The 21107-nt window shown below is 45.0% G+C and overlaps 1 protein-coding gene across 1 annotated transcript in view; it reads right to left on the reverse strand.

Annotated features, from left to right (window-relative positions):
- The window catches only part of MIB2 (MIB E3 ubiquitin protein ligase 2), a 31362-nt gene extending 13467 nt beyond the window's left edge, over nucleotides 1-17895 (reverse strand). Inside the window, exons 1-5 of the mRNA XM_052691906.1 lie at nucleotides 17712-17895; nucleotides 8790-9140; nucleotides 8374-8545; nucleotides 2886-2992; nucleotides 161-355 (exon numbers count right to left, since the gene is read on the reverse strand). Coding sequence (XP_052547866.1) covers nucleotides 161-355; nucleotides 2886-2992; nucleotides 8374-8545; nucleotides 8790-9036 — 721 coding nt within the window. The 5' untranslated portion in view covers nucleotides 9037-9140; nucleotides 17712-17895. The remainder of the gene's footprint in view (nucleotides 1-160; nucleotides 356-2885; nucleotides 2993-8373; nucleotides 8546-8789; nucleotides 9141-17711) is intronic.
- Between the last annotated feature and the right edge of the window lie 3212 nt (nucleotides 17896-21107).

The following is a 21107-nucleotide window of genomic DNA, read 5'->3' on the forward strand; positions in this document are numbered from 1 at the left end:
CCCTGAAGTAAAACAAATGCATATTTTCTAAAGCACACACTATGCAGAAGTTTCCTAAAACCAGAAGCTCACGTCCTGTTTTCCATGCAAAAAGGGTTTTACTGTCAGGAAATGGCAGTGCAAGTAACAATTTCTCAACAGAAGACCCGCACCCACACACCTAGTTTTGGGAGATGCTCTTTGTAGTAAAAGCCACCGGATGCCTCCACAGTGCATTTCAGGTCCACTTTTCCCTTGTGTCCAACTCGGTAGACATTTGTGGTACCATCAGACCATGTGACACTGGCCACACTACGTCCAGTCTCCACATCCCAGCCACGAATATCAACCACACGTCCAGTTTTACCTTCACCACCTGGTGGGAAGAAGAGAAAAAAAGTGTCCAGCTTGAATTTTCCCAGAGACCAAAAGACACCTGACTCTGAGATGCTTCCTGAGATAAAATGTAATTACATTTTTCCTAAGAAAACAGCAAGGTGAAAACCTGTCCATTCTTTAACTTCTCACCATGGAGCAGTAGCCCAAAGCCTAAAGTCAGTAGCTGGGGAGGATGAAATTCTGACAGATGTTGCTGCCAGGAAGGATTTCTGTAGGGCACTGCCACTGACCTGTTCTGCATGATGAACTGAAGCACACAGATCTGCATCAGCAGCAGCATCCTGCAGCCTGAAGCAGCGCCCTCCAACCAAGTGTTCTTCACAAGACAACCAACCAACAAGAACTCGTTCAGCAGCTCACACACCTTCCTCATACCTGGTGTGTCCCACCTTGATCTGCAGAAGGCACACCTTCTTAATTAAGGAACTCGACCTACTCAGTTTGACCAACTGCGAGAATCTCCATGTGAAGCTCACTGAAAGCCAGCCAGCCATTTGCTCTTGAATACAAATACGGAAAAGCTGAATCCTGTAGAAGTGTATGTTGTTCTCTTGGCCTACAGAAACACTGCCCAGCTAGGGAGCACAGAATCGTGGCACCACACTGTGGCAGAACAACAACACAATGCTCTAAGATCTGCCCAAAAACTTTAATCCTTCCGAAGCACTTGCGAGGTGGAGGAAGTTTGTTCTGGTGCTTCTCTTCACCTGCACAGCAGAAAAAAATACCACTGAAATAGTTCAGAACATGAAGATAGGTAAGTGAGAGAATAAATCTGTCCAGGCACGTGGCCATTCCCTCAACCAGGAGAGACAACTTGTTAGCAACACCAAATCTAGTGACAGGCAAACAAAACTTGCAGATTCACATCCTCCTTCTGCTGCCAAGGCACTGTGTGAACTTGGGCAAGTCCCAGCACTTGTCCAGTGCTGTCCCCCAAATGGGGTCAGCAACATCTGTATGTCTCACTGGGTTGACAGTGAGGTTCTAATTACCTCTAATTGTCTGCAGAGTCCATTCAAAGGAGCTGCCTTCCCCATCTAACTGCACACTGATCTAAAGAGGGTAATACAGACAAACTCATGGGCTTTACTGTGATCTCCCCTTCCCTGTACAGCTGTTTCTTAAGAGCACTAGCGTCCATTTCCATGATGCTAGGATTCAGATGGCAGCAAGGAAAAGGCTGAAATGACTGAAGAGTTGCAAATGTCCACTTTGAGAAGAGCTGAGCAAAAATTCTCATCATTTGGCAAGTTTCGCAGTCAACACTAAAAAGCAATCAGCTTCAGGCAACAGAATTATTTAAAAGCCACATGCAAATAAAAGATCATTCATTCAGAGTCCTCAACTAGATGCTACTGTTTTTAGCACAGACACACAAGGCCATGGTAATAAATACAAATGCTTAGCAGGACCCTGTGTTAGAGTTTACAAGGCCACGTATTATCACTGCTTATATGTTCCTTCCTTAAATGGAAACTGCTCTGCTATCAGGAAGCTAAGTTCTGAGCAGCAAACAGCATGTGGATGGGGACAGGTCAAAGAAGAGGCAGCATCAATGGAGAACAGTTGAGCACCTGGCCTTCTATTTCCTCTCACTTGTTTTGCACGCAGCACTGCTTTCAGGTCATGACCATCGCAACCAACACAAGTCTCAGACATGTAAATGTTGATCTGATCTCAAAATGATGGATAAGCTGGACTGAGCATAAGCCTCTTTTGCTCTCAGACTCCACAAGTAATCACATCCTCCACTGAACCACAGAGCTGCAATAAATAGCGGAACCTTTGGACTTACAACTTCATTATCAAGAGAAAAAAGAAGCTGTCAACAGGACAGTATGTACAAAACTCAGAGCAGAAACACACAGTACAACTGTCATAATCTTAAAGCACTACACAGAAATTGCTATCAGTGAGTTACAGTCATTATACCAAGCATTTTCAGCCCAAAGTTACAGTTCACACACAAAAATATAAACCATTCTCCAGCAACAACAGCAGAAATTCTTCATTAGTGCTCCACATCACACTTCAGAACAGTGACGACAAACAGTCTGTAGTGTCCAAATAAGAATATTCCAGAGCCTTCCAAGGGAAAAGGGAACACCATACACAAAGTCAGACAAACCCTAATTCCCACTGAGTGGAAGCTTTTTCAGGAGAGGATAGGTCTTTATTTCTTTGCAACATGGTGTACATTTACAGTTCTATATAAGATCTTCCAGGATGGATCCCATGAGTATTCACATCTATAACATGGGAACAGCAAAACTTCCCTCCCACACCCTGCGTGAATGCATAGAGTCTATGTCACAGATGCACTTCTAAACAAATACAATAAATAATATTTAATTTACTAAAGAACAGAGGCCTGCATCATCTGAACAGTTCCCCTAAGAGCTACTGCTCAGCACACGCATTTTCAATTAGCAATATGGCACAAACAAAGAGAAGGGGAAAAAAGTCTAACAGTCTTTTTATAGGACATCTCAAAAGCAGCTTACCATCCTGGTTACCCCATTCCCAGTCTGGGCCACGGACTACTTTAGCCCCCTGGAAAGTCCCTTTTAACGTGATGCGAGTCAGATTCTGTCGAGGACTCACTAGGACTCTGAAAAACAAAATAAGACAAAGCAAGTTTATTATCACTACTTAGACTTCATCAAGATCTGGTCCATGCTTACAACAAAGCTTGAGTTCTGAAAGACATGTAAAGCATGAAAGAAAGCAATTAAAAAAAATAATGGAGACTTTGCTACAAGTTGGTCTCACCAGGAAGGTCAGAACTCTTAGGTACTGTTGCATCGATAGCAGAAAGACAACCAGTGAGCAATAAACTGAGTTTCAGCAGCCCGAAAGCCCCACCGTGACTTTAGGGCAATGTCTGTGGGTGTTACTAGAGTGTACACTGCATGAAAGCTTTAATGGCTCAAGCAGTCTCTTAGCTCAGTTGCGAGGACTTCAGCACATTTCATAACTTAAGCTGCAGACTGCACAGCCTAATTCACTTTCTGAAAAGCAGAGCAGATTAGAGTAGTGTTATGGCTAGACTGTTTTGTTTCCAGGATAACAAAGACCTTTATCTACCCAGCAGTCTGCATCTCAAGCATACACACTGATCTTAAGGAAAAAAACAGAACTACCTACGTGATAGTAAACAGGGGGTCTGACGTCCTGTTAAAGCAGCTTCCAATTCCCATAGTGTTACAGCAACTCCTCTGCTGGTCTTTCTGCGTGCTGTTCCTAGTTTCTGTTCCTTAGCAGAAAGCTTTTTGTAGGATACCAAGTCACTAAAGCTCTCACAGACCTGCTTGGTTCGGTCTCCTAGGATACAATCTGCTTTTCTAGGTGACTGCAGAGGTGCTGCAATCCATACCCTTCACTCTCCATCTCGTCCTGACAGGTTCCCAGCAACTCCCAGCCACAGCAGCTGCTCTGCAGGGCAAGGGGGGGAGCCTACCAGGAATAGGGCTGGCCTCAGAATACTGTGTTCATTTCCCATCTAATGCCTCCAGAGAGAAGGTGGAGACTCAGAAGGATAAAAAGCTTATGCTTGAACTCGTTGTTTACTTATCCATCAAAAGCCTAAGTCTTTTACCTTTCTTAACTTGCTAACATATCTCCTACCTGTGCTTTACAACCCTTTGCATCCTAGTGTAATTAAAAAGAGGGAGATTATATCCACATGTTCTTCCAGTAATTTATTTTACATTGTCCAGACTGTAGCTCTACATGGGGAAGATAAAGACCATTTTTTTGAATGGTTGTGTCAGGTCTGCGCCTTAAGAAGGGATAAATTGCTACAGACTGGTTTCAAAACCAGCATGGATTTGTGTATTACGACTGAAACAGCTGAGGTACAACATGCTGTTTTCACTGCCTTGAAATGACAGTAGGAAGCAAGAGAGAAAATACCAGTGCACAAGAGCTCAATGCAGTTCCTGTTCTGCCACCAGCTTTGACCACATCATGCCATACCTCTACATCCCTGTCCTGAAACAGGGACAAGAACTCTTCCATTTTCTCTGCTTCTACTCAGCTTGCCTGAGCAGGGCCTATCTTTTGTGCTAAGAGATCCCCAGCTTTAACCCAGCTACCCTGAAGCTCTCTAAAACAAATGACAGCAGGGCAACACCATCTCCATGTAAGAAGCTCCACTCCCAATTCCACATAAATGTTAGAGGCAGCTCACCATAACTGCTGCCTCCCCTGGTCCCACTACAATGCTGACCGTGTCTTGAACCACGCTGCTGACCAGCAGCTCAGAAGAATGATACAAGGTCCAGATGCCCTGAGCCAACACATCTTAAGTTTTAATTAAATTCAGCATGTTTTCCTCCAAATGCTGGACAAGAGCCAAAGTTATCAGCGTGTTGCAGAAAAACCCAAGGGACAAAATTTAATGACTGCAATATTGCCTTTAATAACAATTTTAATTATTACAGCCATTCAAAGTCTGCAGTCATTTCTGTCCTACAAATTCCAATGATATTAAATTACTGTGGAGTCCAGAAGACACTTGGGAACGTGCTCTGTACAGAATGAAGCTATTCATCTCTTCAGCTCGCTGGGAACCACCCCCTGCTGATACTCTGCCTGTGCTCAATTTCCACTGAGGTGTTTACACAGCCTCCCACATCACTGAGAGCTATGCTAGGAAAATGGCATCATCCAGGCTTTACAGATAGAAGTTTAAGACCTAAACAACTCACTTACAGAAATTTAAACAGGCTGCTTTCAATCTGCAGTAGCAATTTAAGACCCTGCAGAAGTTGTAGCTGCTTCCTACCAGGCTCAGCTTATGGTTACTTTGTGAGGTAGCAGGCCATTAGTACTGTGTTAATTGGACCATCCCATATCTTCAGAGAAAGAGAGGGTGCACACCCACACTTCCTCTAGACTGTATAAAAAAAGCATAAAGATCCTGCAGAACCAACAGGTAAAACTGACACCAGCATAGGAAATTGCAGATTCTCTAATCCTCCCTAACAGTGCTTTCCTGAAGCACTTCCAGCAAAGGATAAAGGATGCTCTGACAGATGGCAAACGGGTGCCGACTGCTCCTGCATGAATCAGGCTAAGACAAGGATGCTGTCTGAGGGATCAGGATCACACAAACCTATTTCAAGAACTGTCTTCACCAAGAATTTCCATTTTCCATTTCCAATCCTATTGCCACCTCAAGGCACAGTCTGCACAAAACTAGCTGCAAGTCTGAGGCCTCTGTTTATCTGCTAAATCATGTTCTTTTTAAAGCTAAAATTCTACTCATTCATTAATAAGACTATAAATAAATTCATATAAATAAAATCATACTTAAACATTAAAAAACAGATTAGGAAACAAACTGACCAAGCAATGGTCAGATTCAGCTGAATGTTACACACCAAAGTTTCTTGTCCTCTGTGACACGGCATAAATAACACACCTTGAAGAGGCTGCCACAGTAAACAAACATGCATCCCCTTGACTGTCTAGTAATGAAATACCCAACAGCTGTCACTCAGCTCCAGTATTAGCTCAGGCTTTCATTATAAATGAACATAGAAGGAATGAAGAGTGGGCTGCTAAAGCTGCCTTCAGTGCACACACTTGCTCTTTTAATGGGTCTGAGTTAGCAGTCCAAGTGGTGAGCTAGACAGGACAAAACCTGGTGAGTTTTGTTTTGCTATCTTGCTTACAGAGCCTGACTTACCTTCCAATTATTAAGCATATAAAATTCAGCAAGTGGATAAAAGATCATTTTTAAAAAAAGCAGTGAAATTGAGTCATCCAGCCATTTAAATTGAGAAAGAGAGCCACTCTCAGAATTAACAGTCATAAGTTGCAAATCAAATAAGATCAATAAAGAATGCCAGCAATTGGCAGACGTCAGGAAAAGAAATTCAAATGGCAAAATCTACAAAACCAATTCCTGCCACCAGCAGTTCAAAGTAGGTCATTTAAGACCCAAAATAGCTTTCAGGTAAAAGTGTCTTCAAAACCTCTTTAGAAAACTAATTGGCAATGCTCTGCAGTGTCTGTCTGGACTTAAGGCCTCTTAACATCCTAGGATTAGTGAGCTGCTACAAACAGGTACTTGTTGGTCATGCCTATGTTTAGCTGCACAGGTGTCATGTGGTAGGGATGGCAGTGACAGTGCAGGTGGCAGCAGCTCAGTGCACAAGGCCATCACACTGCCATCCCTGCAGCTGTTCTGCCAAAGTTCTTGCCTTCCTATCACTGTGCTTGAGGTTGTTCATGTCCTCATTTCAGTAACCATAAGATCATGGTTACTGAAATCTAAGAGATCTCTCTGCTGTATTTCAGAGTCATTCAAACAACTGCAGGTGACAAGAACACCACAAGAAAAGCCAAACTCATACAGCAGTTACCTTGCTTTTAAATATGCAGCTTTTTTTTTTTTTAAGCCCTTGGGGAGCTGCCAAAGGCTCTCACTTCTACTTTATTGAGCAAAAAAAACCAAGAGATGAATGATCTAAGCAATAGTCTCTCCACAACACTGAGGCCTCAGTGATTCATAAGCAAGCAATTTTTGTTCTTCGAAAAGGATGCTGCACTGCCTAGGGCAATGTGTCTTTGCAGCTCAGACCTCACAGCATTGCTCAAGTGTGATCATCCCTACCAGCACTGCTGTTCGTTTCATGTATATACATATTTTTTTAAGCCAGAACATTCAATTCCTAATGCAATCTATGAACACCTGACCAACAAATCACAGAATTGTTTCTGCATTAAAACAAAGGTGTTCTTCCTTCCTGCTTCCACACAGAGTAATTTCTGAGTAAAACTGGTTTAGGAGGAGCTCCCTGTATGAAAGCTCCTGCACAAAGCCCACACGCATTGCAGTTACAGCGCAGTGTTCCACCATCCAGCTCAGTCAAATATGTGTAACAAAGAGCACTTCTGCCCAAACAGTTTCTCCAAAAGCTTAGTGACTGCCAAGAATAACAACCTGCACCTTTCATTCATCTTTGAAACTGCAGCTTTCCATAAACAGAAGCTTCCTCATCCTGGATTTCTCAATTCTGCCCCCCAGCACAGCTACACTCAACACCTGCCACTTAGAAAGTCAGGAAAGATGTCACCTAACAGAGTTACACCCACCTCTGCTTTTTACTCTCCCCTTCACCAAGTCTCCCAGAACCCATTCTGGCATCTGACAGGCTCACACTGTGTCCCCCATGTGTTTTGTAGCTTTGGGGATTGTTTTCTTAATTATTTTTATTAGTTGCCTGATAGTTCCTGCTAACATACAGCAATGTTTTAGTGAAAAATCACCTCCAGAGAGCCCAGCAGTGCTTAGATGATTCACAGCCAATATTCCAGAGCGGTGCTGCAGTGTACTGGCAAAGTCAGACAAGTCACACAGGACAATACTAGGTCTGGCAAGTTTACTGGCAGCCTTCCACACTCTCTTCTCACACTGACAGCAAGCAGCATACTACCTAATTTAAACAGCATCCTGGATAAGGTCAGATACAAAGCAAATTTTCTTTTCAAGTTTTATTTACATCTTTTGCCATCCAAGTTACTCAGAAAATGAAATAATTTCAGCAAAGGATGAGTTCTGAGGAAAAAAAAAAATCACCTAGCAAACTTGCCCAGCAATTTCCCTCTCTAAAAAAATTTTTTTTAAATTACAATAGTACACTGAGGTGTTCATCCCTAAACACTGTTCAGCCCAAAGTTGCAGCACCTCACAGATTTTCTTGAGTTTAGAACTCAAACAGCAGAAGCAAACAGACACCCCTGTGCAACCACCTAGAGTTAGCTATAATACTGAGTCAAAAATATACTCATATTTCCACTAAACACACAGTGGAAATCATGACGCTCATTTCCCAATAGGATCTGCCTGGATTGTGATATTAACACAAGCTCAGGAAACGGCCTAATCTGGTGGATAAACAGAAGCCTTAAAGCTCAGAGACTATCTCCAGAGACAGCACACCACCCAGCCAGTGGGCCTCCCCCTAAAGCATCACTTACGGCTGCGAGTGCGCCGTCTCATAGCGCTCAAAGGCATGCGACAGATCGTGCTTGTTGTTCATGTAACACTGTGTGCACAGGTCATAGTCGAAGCACATCTTGCACTTCCAGCGCATCCCTCGTATGCCATGCTTCTTGCAGCAGTCACAGATGATGTTGGGATGGCGGACGCCTAGCACACAAAAAGGAATGTAACTCGACATGAACTTCACAGAAACCAGGCTGACAAGGGCTGTTAGAACCATAGGAGCATATTTTAAGGGGGAAAAAAGCTCTGTATCTCACTGCTGCTCAACATCAGTCCACAAACAGTGGCAAAAAGCTCACATGCCAGCTAGCACGTGAGGCAAGTGACACACCTGCTACAGATGGCTTTACAGCACTAGAGTTTGTGCTCATTTCTGTGCCACACTTACCTATTTGTGCGTTATCATACAGAAGAAGGTCGTAAGCTCCTTGAAACCCAGTCCGATAGTTGGTTCTGTTGCCTTGATCCCACTGCACGACCACAGTCTTATCCGGGGTGGTGGGGCTGCCTGTCCGACCAATCTCAACCACAGTCCCAACGTTCCCTTCACCGCTGTCCTGGCTGCCCCACTTCCAGTCCACTCCACGAACTACCCGCATCCCAACCTGCATGCTGGCATAGGGGTCCAAGTCCATTGCTCTGCACAACAACCCTCAGAACTCCTTCATGGAAGGGGCCTTGGAGATGGACAGCATCAACAGCAACGCACCCAGCATCATCTGCTGCATTTTTAGCACACCTACAAAGACAACACAAAATTAAGTGACGTCATCCAATGCATCACAGCAACAACTTCTGTACCAAGGCAAGCAGATGCTATTCCAGGTCTTACCCTCGGTACACAAACTCATTAGCAGTTCAATTAGCAGGCCAGGAGGTTTTCTAGATTCCACTTCCTAAATGCAAACAACTCCAATCCCACCTTGAAGTATCCACCCCACCCTGCTGTAATCACCATCAAAAGAAACGCAGAGTAAAGAAATGACATTACTGAGATACATCTGACTACCTTCCATTTATATTAACTGCAGTTCAGCTGGTGATTTTAAAATGACAGCTGCATTTGGTGAGCAAATCAGAAGTCATGCTTCTTCATAGTATTAGGGTAAACTTAACACCAACCCTGCAAAAGTAATTCAATACATAAATGCAAGAAATTCCCCCCCCCAGCCCCACAAATGACCCAGGCTCCAGAATAGGTCTGACCTGCTGAATAGAAAAATCTGCATTTTATTTTAACAGGCACCTTGCAGCTTTAACACACATGGGAAGGATGTGTAAACTACTCAGACCATTCAGGCACAGAATCATCTGCATAAAAAGCCAAAGATTCATTGCAGAGCACTGGGTGTGAGGGGTATGAGCACCTGTGCTGCCATTTACCAGCGCTACCTACAGCAGGAACAAGAGGGGGGGCAGCAGATGTGCACTGCAGACGGGGATCAGTAGCAGCTCAGGACAGCCTTTCCTACTGTTGCCATGACAATCAGTAAATGAGGTGAACAGCACATGGATGCAGCACATCCACAACTTTCAAGTCAATCAAATTGATTGTCAAAGCCCAGCTTATAGCTTCACAGATCTCTTCACTAGAAGAAAACAGAAGAATACAGCTTTCAAGATTGAAGGCCAGAGCTGCTGCTCAGACTTCTGGAACAATCTGCTCTAACAACCTTTTAGCTCGACAGGAAGACCCAAAGACACGTGTAACATCCCCAGTTTCCTGAAATATGAAAAAAAGCAAACGACAAAATCAAAACTCGCAAGCAACAGAAGCACAGAGTGCCAAGAGCCAAACTTTGCCACTTCCAAACGTGCAGCCAATCTCAGCAAGTGCCACAGCACAGAGACAGCTCAGCCCGGGCTGACAAGCAGCTGATGAGCTGCTAGGACATGTACTCAGACGCAGCTGCAGCTCTGTGCCATGTGACATGCAGTTAACACTACCGCCTACCAATAAAGCAAGCGAAACCACTGAGGCCTAAAAATAAACTCTTCCTCCAGCCAAACATCCCCTTTTAAATGTATGGAGGAGTAATTTGATGCAAAAATCGAGTTTCTAACATGCAGAGAGCCTGATTTCTGTTCAGCCATAGCATCTCTCTAGCTTCAGGCTTTTTCTGCTGCACATCGCTGTGACATCCCAACACCTCTCACGCAAGCAGCACCAAAAGCAGATGTCCTTGTGAACTTCGTGGCATCTTCAGTTCTAATCATTACAAACAGACGCCTCGGGCAGCACTTTCATCTCCAATCCCTTTGTGGAGGTGGATGCAATATTGCTGAGTTTGAAGCACACCAGTATTCATCGCTTTTATGAAACTAAAGCCTCATGAGATTTGTACCATCTCTTCTTCCTTCAGACCTGAGATGAACAAAAAAGGTAAAAAAGACAAACATTTCCTATTTCATCCAAACGAGGGCTCCAACGGTATGTGGGAACAGCAGGCACAGAGCTCAGCAGTTGAGGGTGAAATCCTCCCCTTGGTGAACCCCAGGGGCCTGGGCAGCTCCTGCAGGCGCCAAGGTTTCATCCATAAATTTCATCCAGTCAGGGACATCAAATACCATAAAATAACATAACCAGGAGAAAACAGTCTGTCCTCTGCCTGACAAAACCAGGCACATCAGCACCGCCCAGAGCTCACTATCTGTTTGCACTGTGCTCATGGAGCCACTGTGCCACATAGCCACAGACCCACTCTTCCCCATAACCTTTTACCATGCAATGTGTAAGAAAACTTAAGCTTTTGCATCCTCAGCACAACTAAGAGATGGGTAAAGAAGCTTATTTTAATTAGAAGCGGATCCAAGGAGTTTTACATCCTGCTTTGAAGCCCATAACAGCACCCTGAGTTCTGTTCTCATAGAAGAGTGAAACAGCAGCAACAAAAACCACTAACCATGGGCTTGAGTTTATCAAATCGGCTTGCAGCAACTGGAAGTGAACTTGTGTCTCAGCTGTCTCCATGGCCTTTCACTCTCTGTGAAACAGAGCAGGCAGAAGGAGCCTCAGCAGCACAGTGAGTTCATGCTGATGGGCTGCTCCACTGAAAAGCATCAGAAAGAGTTGAAATGATTACAGGTGTAACAGAGTCATAACAATCAATAGCTGCAAGTGGCAGCAATCAGAGAAAAGATATGCAAACATTTACAGAGCACTGATAGGACAATGACCCTTTTGGGTCAGTGCTGATAAGGCCTTAACCAGTGGAACAAAAGTGTCCCAGCAAGATTGCAGCTGGGAGTTTTATTAGCAAATGCTTAGTTTGTGTTTTGCTTTTTGGTCCTCAACTCATCTCTCTCAGGAAGAAAAGATGCTGTTCACATGACAGGCCTCAGTGGCTTGCAGTTATTTTTGTGATGACAAGACAAAAGTCACTTGCTTTATCCTTCGTCATCTCAGTGCAGACTGGGCAAACCTCACCAAATGTTTACAGACATGTAATACAGACAGCCTGGAACAGAGCACATCAACACTGCCTGCATCAGCAGCAATCCCAGGTAACTGTACTGCAGCACAAGCAAGTAACCAAAATGGTGCTGACCATTCTTCAGGAGACAACTCAACAACAGGGCTCCAGGAGATGCACACTGTAACTTCAGTCATTTCACTGGGATTCTATGCAAGAACAGCAGCATGCAGGCCAGGCCCAGAAGGATCTATTCCCAACACAGTGGGAATGACCCTTTATGGCTTAGCAGGGCACACAGAGCACCTCACAGCTTTCATCTCCTCCCAGCTCCCAGGTGAGCCCAGCAGCCATCAGCCCCATTGCTGCAGCCGTGGCAGTGCCCCAGGTGTGCTGCACTGTGCAATGACTGCCCTGGCCCCCGGCTCCTCACCTCCCTGCTCTCCAGCTCCCATCTCTGGTCAGAGACTTTGGATTCTTCCAGGGTATTTCATTTGACACAACCTCAATTCACACCAGTTCAATACCCAGCTCTACCACTTGCAAGTCACTCTCTTTGGGTCTTCTCTTTTTACCTTCTGCAAAGTTCTGCTCTTACACAGTCTGTTCATACTGAGCCCCATATGGAAATACATGTTCTAATTCTCTCCCATTTCTTCAGAGCCACATTTACTATCTCAGCTCAGTCTCTTGTTTCCAACCAGCTTCCATACTACTACTGACAGGGTCAAATAAAACCCTAATAACCCACAAGTATATCTCTGGTATAATGGCTAATACTAAATTGTAATACATTAGAAAGATGTTTTGCTTTCAGAATGGCTGTTACAATGCCTTATTAATTTACAAACACTGGGTTGTAACACTGCCTTATAACACAGCACCAGGCCCTCTTCTTGATGTGGAAAAGCACTCAGCCAGCCTCATGTCATTGTTTATTGTTTTCCAGATCTCATTCCACAGCTCACACTCGCACAAAGAGCAGCACTGTCAGATCAGGTCTTGTTTATCCACTGAGACTAAAGGATGGGGCGGAGCTGCAAAGTTCGGCAAGCAGGAGTTGAACTGCCCTGTTTGCAGGAAGCACATTTTGCAGATCACAGAAAAAGTTCAGTAGATCAAAGCCAACCACTTCCAAGTCATAAAAAAAACATCAGTGATACCAGACTAAAGAAAAACAGGGATGGGTTCAATCCTGATAGCAATGCTTCTCTTTAAGTCAGCCATCTGATTCAGCTTAATTTTGCTATAGGCTGATCTCAGAACAACCATGCTCTAGCATAAATTGGTAGCTAAGCAGAATTTCAATGGAGCAGGCTGAAACCACACTCATCTTACCAGGAACCAACAGAAAGCACGAGGCATATTCTTCCTGCACTGTAACAGAGTGGTTCTTCTACTTTTCAAGCCCTACTGGTAAGGGCAGTGAACAGATGGCCAAGACAGTGAGCACACTCCAATTGAAATACAGTTTGCAAAGGATTTGGCTTTGTTTATATCCTGGGAGATGAAAGAAAGCTTAAGGCAACAGAGGCAACGCTGGAGGTGAAGGCAGTGAACGCTGCATCTCTCTCACCCAACACTGCTCTGTATGTTACTGAAGTGTAATGCAGCCCCACTTTGAGAAGGCAGTTTCCAAGTCCTGATCTTCAGTGGCTCAGACAAAGAGGGCAGAGAGAGCCAAGAAATATCACAGTGCCTGACCACAGCTCAGGAGACACAAGCTGCGAGCTGCCCCAGCACCACCAGATCTTCTGGATTAGAACCGTGGCACCATCTCAGCTGCTACATAGCAAATTTAACCAGCAGGAACTAGACTAAATTCATCAAATTCCTGCTTAGCCCACCAAAAGGGTTTGCAGAACTGGCTGAAGCACACAGCTTAATACCGCACTGCTAAGCCACAAGGCCTCGACAACACCTCATTTCACAGCTCACCACAGATCAGGATATTCTTCCTTGCGCTGACAGCATTGCTGTTTAATCCAAGTTTTGCAAAATGGCATCGCTGGCACAGAGCAGAAGAGAAGAGCAGATGATGCTTCCGTGGGTAAAGTATCACTATCAGCTAAATGAAGCCATCCTTACTGAAAGGCTATTCTCAGCAGAAAGAAAAATTAAAAATAGGGTAGCTGCTTTTTAAAACCTATCAACCATGAAAAAGCCCGAGTGAGGTCAAACCATTTCCATACCTCATGCCTCACCTGCTCCCAAAGTATATTTAACTGTATTACATAAACAGAACAAAGCAGGTCATTAATATGCCTTTGCTCAAGGATTAACATCTTGTCATTTCAACTTCACTGTAATTGTTTTGTGGAAGAGCAAGCGTGCATCCTGAAATACTGGGACACAGGGCGAGGAAACACTAAAAATAACTTGCTAGGCAATGTGCTTAAGGACAGTCCCACTGACTGCATTTCACCTCTGCAATCCACACTTGTCCTTTACAGACACCAGCCTGGTGATCCTTCTGTCTAAGCTGAACTCTGCATTCAGTTCATACTGATTGTATTCTAGCTGTTATGGTGAGATGAGAACGTTGCCTTTCCTTTCACTGCTGTAAGAGCAATGCTCTCTGTGGTCATCATGCCAATTTATTGTTTATTCTTCCAGCCAGATAAAGGATACTGGCTTAAAAGCAGCAGCAGCTTTGTTAATGTTTTGCTCAATAACAGTAATTTTGTGCAAATCCTTCTAAGGAAGCTTGACTCCTTGCCTTGAAAACCAAGCACTTATCTGCATCACCTCAATCCAAAAGGATCCAATTTCCTTAGTGTGAAATAATGAGTGAAAAAGAAAGTGACAGAGTGAGCCACACCACCTATCACCAGCAGCAGATATACAGCAGTATTCTTAATGAATCAGCTCAATGTTGACTAACATACTACACTGATGGAAACAAGAGTTGCAAGTAGGTCAATATTTACTTTAGCCCCTACAAATGAGAAAAGAATCTCCAGGAGACACCACAGGTCAACCAAAAATCAACAGCTGTCACTGCTTCCCGCAATAGGTGCTGCAGTGTACCACAGAGAGGTGGAAGATCTTCTGTCAAGTCAGGCGTGCCTGACATTCAGAGCTGTGTGTCACCATCAGCTAAATTCCACAAAACAATTTCTCTCCACTGAACACAAAAACTTCAGGCTTCAAATTGGTAGGATCAGTGCTCATCTGCTCATTGGAGAATTAGGAGTGATTATAAGTGAAAGTTCACACTGGGCATCTAGTGCATCTCTTATTACATCCCATAAGATAATTGCTCATGAGCCTGATGAAATTTCCTTCTGGCTTTTGATGAACTGTGCTCTCTCCAGGAGGGAGAAAAACATATCAGCTCCAGCCACTTGCTTTAATTGGACCTGACAGCTTGCAGATTGCTGCCTAAAGCCTTGAAAAGCTCAGTAGCTGAGCAAAATCCGCTTTTTCCTCAATAGCATATTTCATAAAACCAAATACAACTCATCCAGGGAAACTGAAAAATCTCCACTACTTACAGAACAAGCTCAACTCGTCTATTAGGAATGGCTCAGATGTAACCGTGCCTTGTAGCAAAGCATGGGCTCAGTCACCTCATGAAACTCCTTCCCAGCCCTATTTTCAACCACCTCAAAATGCAGAACCACACAAAAACATATCCCAAAGTCCAGAAATCGCTCCTTTCTTCCCATCTTGTTTATGCTCTCACTCAGTCATTGGTCTGATATATTTCTCAGAGGCAAGAGTATCTGGCCCAGAGCTGGTGGTGCTGAGCAGTTAGGTTTGTATGTCCTTCACACCAGCTGCCAAATCCTATTTTACCATGAAAGCAAGGATTCAATAACTTAAAAATTCACAGTCCTCTCATCTTCTTACACAACTGTCTCATCCGTCCAGAACGGCAGTTATTCTCCCTAAAAAGTCATTAACAACCAGAACACTGCCATTACTGCATGAGTAAGAATCAAGAGGAGGAGGAAGCACTGAGCTCAAGTTGATGGAGCTGAATAGTGGGCTGAGCAGTGACTTGGAGAAAACACATTGTTATGATTCTGTGATATAATTATTTGTAGGTTTGTTAGATTCAGGAGCCCTCAGTGGTGATTCAACAGGATCACAAACCACCTAAGAACAAAACTTCCTCCAACGTTTTAAAATGAAAAGAACCTTCCTGCATAGAGCAAGCTGCAGCATAAAGCCATCTGAACCTCTGCTGAGCCTTGATATCTCATCCTACCAACCTCCAGATTCCCCTTCAGGCTTTCAGAACAGTCAACATTGCACTCCTGCCATTTTCCAGCCTACAACTCGCCCTTTCTGTGCACTGGAAGCAGATCAAAAGGTTTAAGTCTAATCTATCCTGACATGCCTTTGGCTAGAGAGACATCAGCTGCGTAGGAGCAGAACGAATTGACTAGTAAGCTGTTACTTTCCTTCCTGGTACTCAATAAAGGTTTGCGGGTCAGTACATACACCAATTCCCTTACAATTCTGCACATTTTAAGAGCACAGATGTTATCTTTCAGCTCAGGACAGCTTTACAAATGGAAACTGGAGCCACGGTTATGGATGGAATGGGTGACAGAGCCAATAGAACATATATCCTCATTCTGTTCTCCAGAATCTGGCCCATATTAGTCACACAAGCAAAAAAAAATTAAAACAAATAAAGAAAAAAATAAGGAAGAATGTGGATCAAGGTCCAAGATCAAGCTATTTACCGTCCTGATAGCACAGATACAACTCCACTGCTGCTTCTTCCCACGTACAGCTGGTCTAAAGGCTAGGAGACTCACTCTCTATTCCTGGAAATTTCAAACAAAACTACAGCTCTCATTACGGAGGGAACAAAAACATTTAAATTCCGTAAGTTTCCCAAGGAACAGAATCTGCCCACTTTTGAGCAGATTTTGCCTCTCCCCATTCCAGCCTTGGTTATTTACCTGTCTGAAGTACAAACACACACCCAGCCCCTTCTGCAGCAGAAGAGCTCTCCAGTACTAATGGAGCAGTAATTTTGATAAGAATCAAAACAATAAAATAGGCAGAGCAGTTCCTTTACACTCCAAATACACAACAACAGGAGCTATGGGACTACAACGCGAGTCACCTGATACGCCATCTACTGCCATATTAATTGGCCACCTTCAGGAAGAACTTCATGAAGGGAAATGTCATTGGCCCAGCAGGAGTTAGCTGCACTAGACACAAAAGCAGACAGCTATAACTCAGAGCACAAAGCAAATCCCATAAAGGCATGCAGCTCACTAGCTCTGCCAATGCTATTGAAACCTTTTTTTTTTTTTAGATTTCTGCAATCAATATGACACAGATGTGCATTATTTACAGTAAACGAGGCCCTCATTTAATTCTTACTCAAGAAAGCAAATTCTAGAGTTGAGTGTCAGCAAGAAAATCAAACCAAATGCACACATTGCTTACAATACAGCTGAAGCATCTCCTTAAGTTTGTCCTCTGCTGTCACTGGTCTTTGTCAGTTCAGAAAAGATGACAAATATCATAGAAACATGCAAAGGGTAAAAAAAAAAAAAAAAAAAAAAGCCACATGTGCTTCAGTTCTGAGTTACATTCATAACACAGCATATGGCCCAGCAATAGAAAATGCCTAGCAGGATCAGTTGCAACGTTTCAGTCAGTTTTCTCTGTAGCAAGTGAGGACACGGCTGCAGTACCTGCTTCAGAGTAGGGAACAGTCACGTCCACAGCGTGGGACATTAGTGGGGCAGCTAGCACTGGTCACCCAGAGGAAAAGCAGCAAAAAATCAGCAGGAGCAGGCAGAGCCATCCCACGACAGGCTCAGCCGTAGCTGAACGCAGCAGAAAGAAAAGCAGCCACTGAGAGCTGACCTACCCCCAACCCAGTGCAAGAAAAAGGAAGAAAATTAACGGCCACAAACCTGGCAGAGAGGAGAGACAGCAAAATGCAGAGAGCCCTTCAGACAGCCGCTGTCCCTAATCGACGGCCGCGTTCGTGCCCCCTTCCCGCATTCATTCTCGGTGCAGGAGCTGGACGCCGACCCGCTCCGCCGGCCTGGGGAGAGAAGAAAACGGGAGCTCAGGCGGCAGCAGCAGCACACCCTGAGGGCAGCCCAGGACGGGCACCGACCCCGGCCCCACATCCGCGGCACCCGCTGCCGGTTCCCATAGGGCCGCAAGCCTCCCCGGCAGCCTGGCAGCCCCGCGGCGCTCCGTGCCCGCTCCCCGAGCCAGGCGCCCGCAGCCCCGGGCCCTGCACAGCCCCTCCGCCGCTCCTCAGGGCCGCGGCGCCGCCCAGGCCGCGAGGTAGCCGCACACCTCGCTGAGGTAACCCGAAGCCCGGAGGCGGAGCGGCCGAGGGAACTCCTCTGCCAGTCTGGCAGCTCCCTCCCAGCGCCCCTCTTACCAGGCCGAAGAGCCAGGCCAACCCCGCGGGTGCTGCAGCGGTGGCTCTCTTCTACCCCGCTCCCCCGGGGCCCCCAGCGCGCCCCGCCCAGGCCTCTCCCGCCGCGCTGACAGCCGCGGGGCACGCTGGGATATGTAGTTCTCCGAGAGCGCTGCTCCGCGACAGGGAGGCGCCGCTGACTACAAATCCCGTCAGGCAGCGCGCGCGGAGCCCCGCGGCATGGGCCGGGCCCGCCAAGCCTCGGGGTGCGCGCCAACGCCTCGCCTGAGGTGAACTGCGCGGGGCGGGAACGCGCTTTGGTCTGTGGTGAGTGTCAGCATTTGCTCCAAGCTGCGTTTATTTAAACGATTAAGTGTTAGATTTTAGGGCGAGTTAGCTCGCTTTAAGGGTGATGTGGGGACTCGGCGCCACCATTGGCGTGCTATTGGCTCTGCAGGTGCTCAGAACGGCTTTTCCTGCAAGATCACTGCAGGTGCTCTCGTGGATCTCCTGATCCTGGAGCAGAAACGCTCTCTCACACTGACACTCATCAGTTTGTTGATAACGGCGTGCACTCAGGAATAGGGCAGCATGACCATAAAGCACCATTCCTTTTCCTGCTCACCCGTGAATGCTACCCAGAGCCCTGCAGCTCCAAAGGGCTCTGCACAACAGGCACTGCTTACAACTTATAAAGACCAAAAAGACCAAAAATCTGAGGGAAAATCCACAGCATCCCAGATGCTGCCATTATAAAGACCTGCCCAAAGCCAAACTTCTCATGAACGATTTTCCAATCGTGTTGCAGGGAATCTCTTTTTGCCCACTGGATGCCGCTGTTACACAGAAAGAGTCGCAGGCTGCAGGCTTCTGCCCCAGGCACCTCACCTTACAGGCATGCAGGGCTATCCAAGCTGCATGGATTCAGCCCTGTTAACGAGCCTTTATTAGGAAATAACTCCACGTTTTGCAGCTCGCTGACGTGCACGTGAGCCTGTGATGTGAGTCTTGGGCCCTGCCTTGCCCACACGATGGCAATTCCAGCAGCAGAAATCTAGAGATGTTTTCTGAAGATGATTGAACAGGATTTTGGAACAAAATACACGCTGCTGGGGGGAAAACAGGCTGTGCAAGATGTGTCTTCAGGTCATATATAGGACGCGTTCCTCAGCAGCCATGTTCTGCCTATTTTGCATGCTTAATATCTGAATTTGCATGCAGAAAGACTGGCTCAGAATTATCTCCTTAAAAGCAAAGCCTGGAAATGGCACCTTTCCCTGATTCACATATTACAAATCTGTGCTCAGGTTATGATTACGCCTTGTGTTTATGCCTTCAGAGGCAATGACCTGGATAGAACAAAAAAGATATGTGAGGCTTCCACTCTTCAGTGAGAACTGCAGTATTTCAAACTCAGCTGAGTCTCAGAACAAGCCATAAACTGACCTACATCCAACTCTCAGCTTTGGGAATTAACTCTGAGGAAGTCCAATTCCACATCTAGGTCTCTCCTCTGAAGCAAATGGAAGCACAGCCTAATAGAATCCACACCCAAGGGGAATCCCTCTTTGTTCCTTGCCAACAACTTTTAGCACTAAAAAACAGCAATCCTGATTTCTTTAAACCACATTTCTTACTGGAGAAAGTATGACTTCAGGTCAATACAGATTTCAGGGTTTGAATCTTTGAGATTCTAAGAACTGAATGATTTCCTTTAATCCTGAGCCTTGGCCTTTTGGGAACTAGTCTAAACAACAGGAGATTTTAAATAAACCAAGAGTCTTTTCAAAGCTAATAGGTGTACATGTTAAAAGGCCTGTGTCTATCCTGGGATGCCATCTGTATCCAATAAACCTAAAAGCAAATAAGGCAACTGATAAATAACAGGCAAAGCACAAGTCCAGCTCTGTGTGACATGCAGGGGTGTAAATCTGATAACTCTTGAATTTGGTGGAGATTTTCCAGCTTTAAAATAGTGTAATTAACAGTTAATGTAGTATAATTGGCCTCTGACCATTAAATAAATTATTCAGGCAAGGAAGACCAAGGCAGTGATATTGTTTTTAACATTTTGCAGTGGGTATTTGAAAAAGTGATTGGAAGGGTTCCCAGCACACTGTGGAACTTGTCTGCATTCGTTTGTTTAAAAAGAATGTCTAGGGAAGGTGAAAGCCGCCTCTTTGGTTCAGAAGAGGACATGCTTACTTTGATTCATGCATTAAATATTAGCGCTGTGTGTGTTGGACCGTTCTACCCATAAATAAGGAGCAATACCATCAAAAATTGGGAACAGCACTGCTTGTTTCTGTTGACAACATGAGGACTCATCTGTGCCAGATTCTGTCTTGCTATTACACGGTCATTTTCACAAATACAAATGAAGTGCAAAATAGTACCGAGGAGCACGTAGCGTTCTAATCCCATATAGGCTGAAAGACGATGGAAGGAATGTGTCTTCGTTCTTTTGCTATGAACTGATGGACATGACAGGGTCCTTAAGAAAGTTAGCCCTTTCCCTGACTTCCACCCCACCCATTTCAGCAGATGCACACTTAGAAGCAAGAGGGAAAGCTGCATGATTAAAACAGGCAAATGGTCGTTCAGTTACTTAATCTAGCCTTAAAGTTGGAGGATTCCAAAATCAGAAATGTCTTCTCTTTTTAACATTTATTTGTCACACTGGATGAATGTGGCATATGGAATTCTGCAATGGAAGTCTGTCCATGCTGCTATAATTAGCTAGCAATGGTGACAGCAGGCAGCTTTGCCTCCTTATTATCTTAAGATTCTCAGTGCTGTATTATGCCATGAATTTCTACCACATCAGAATGCTAATGCACGAGAAAGCTTGTGAGTGCAGCATCCTGCAGCATCAACATAGCCTTCAATATCCCAAAGTGATCCCAAGTGTGACTGCAGTGAAGTCAGTGGG

Source organism: Tympanuchus pallidicinctus, unplaced genomic scaffold, assembly GCF_026119805.1.
Source record: "Tympanuchus pallidicinctus isolate F22 unplaced genomic scaffold, pur_lepc_1.0 scaffold29, whole genome shotgun sequence".
In the NCBI taxonomy this organism is placed as follows: Eukaryota; Metazoa; Chordata; class Aves; order Galliformes; family Phasianidae; genus Tympanuchus; species Tympanuchus pallidicinctus.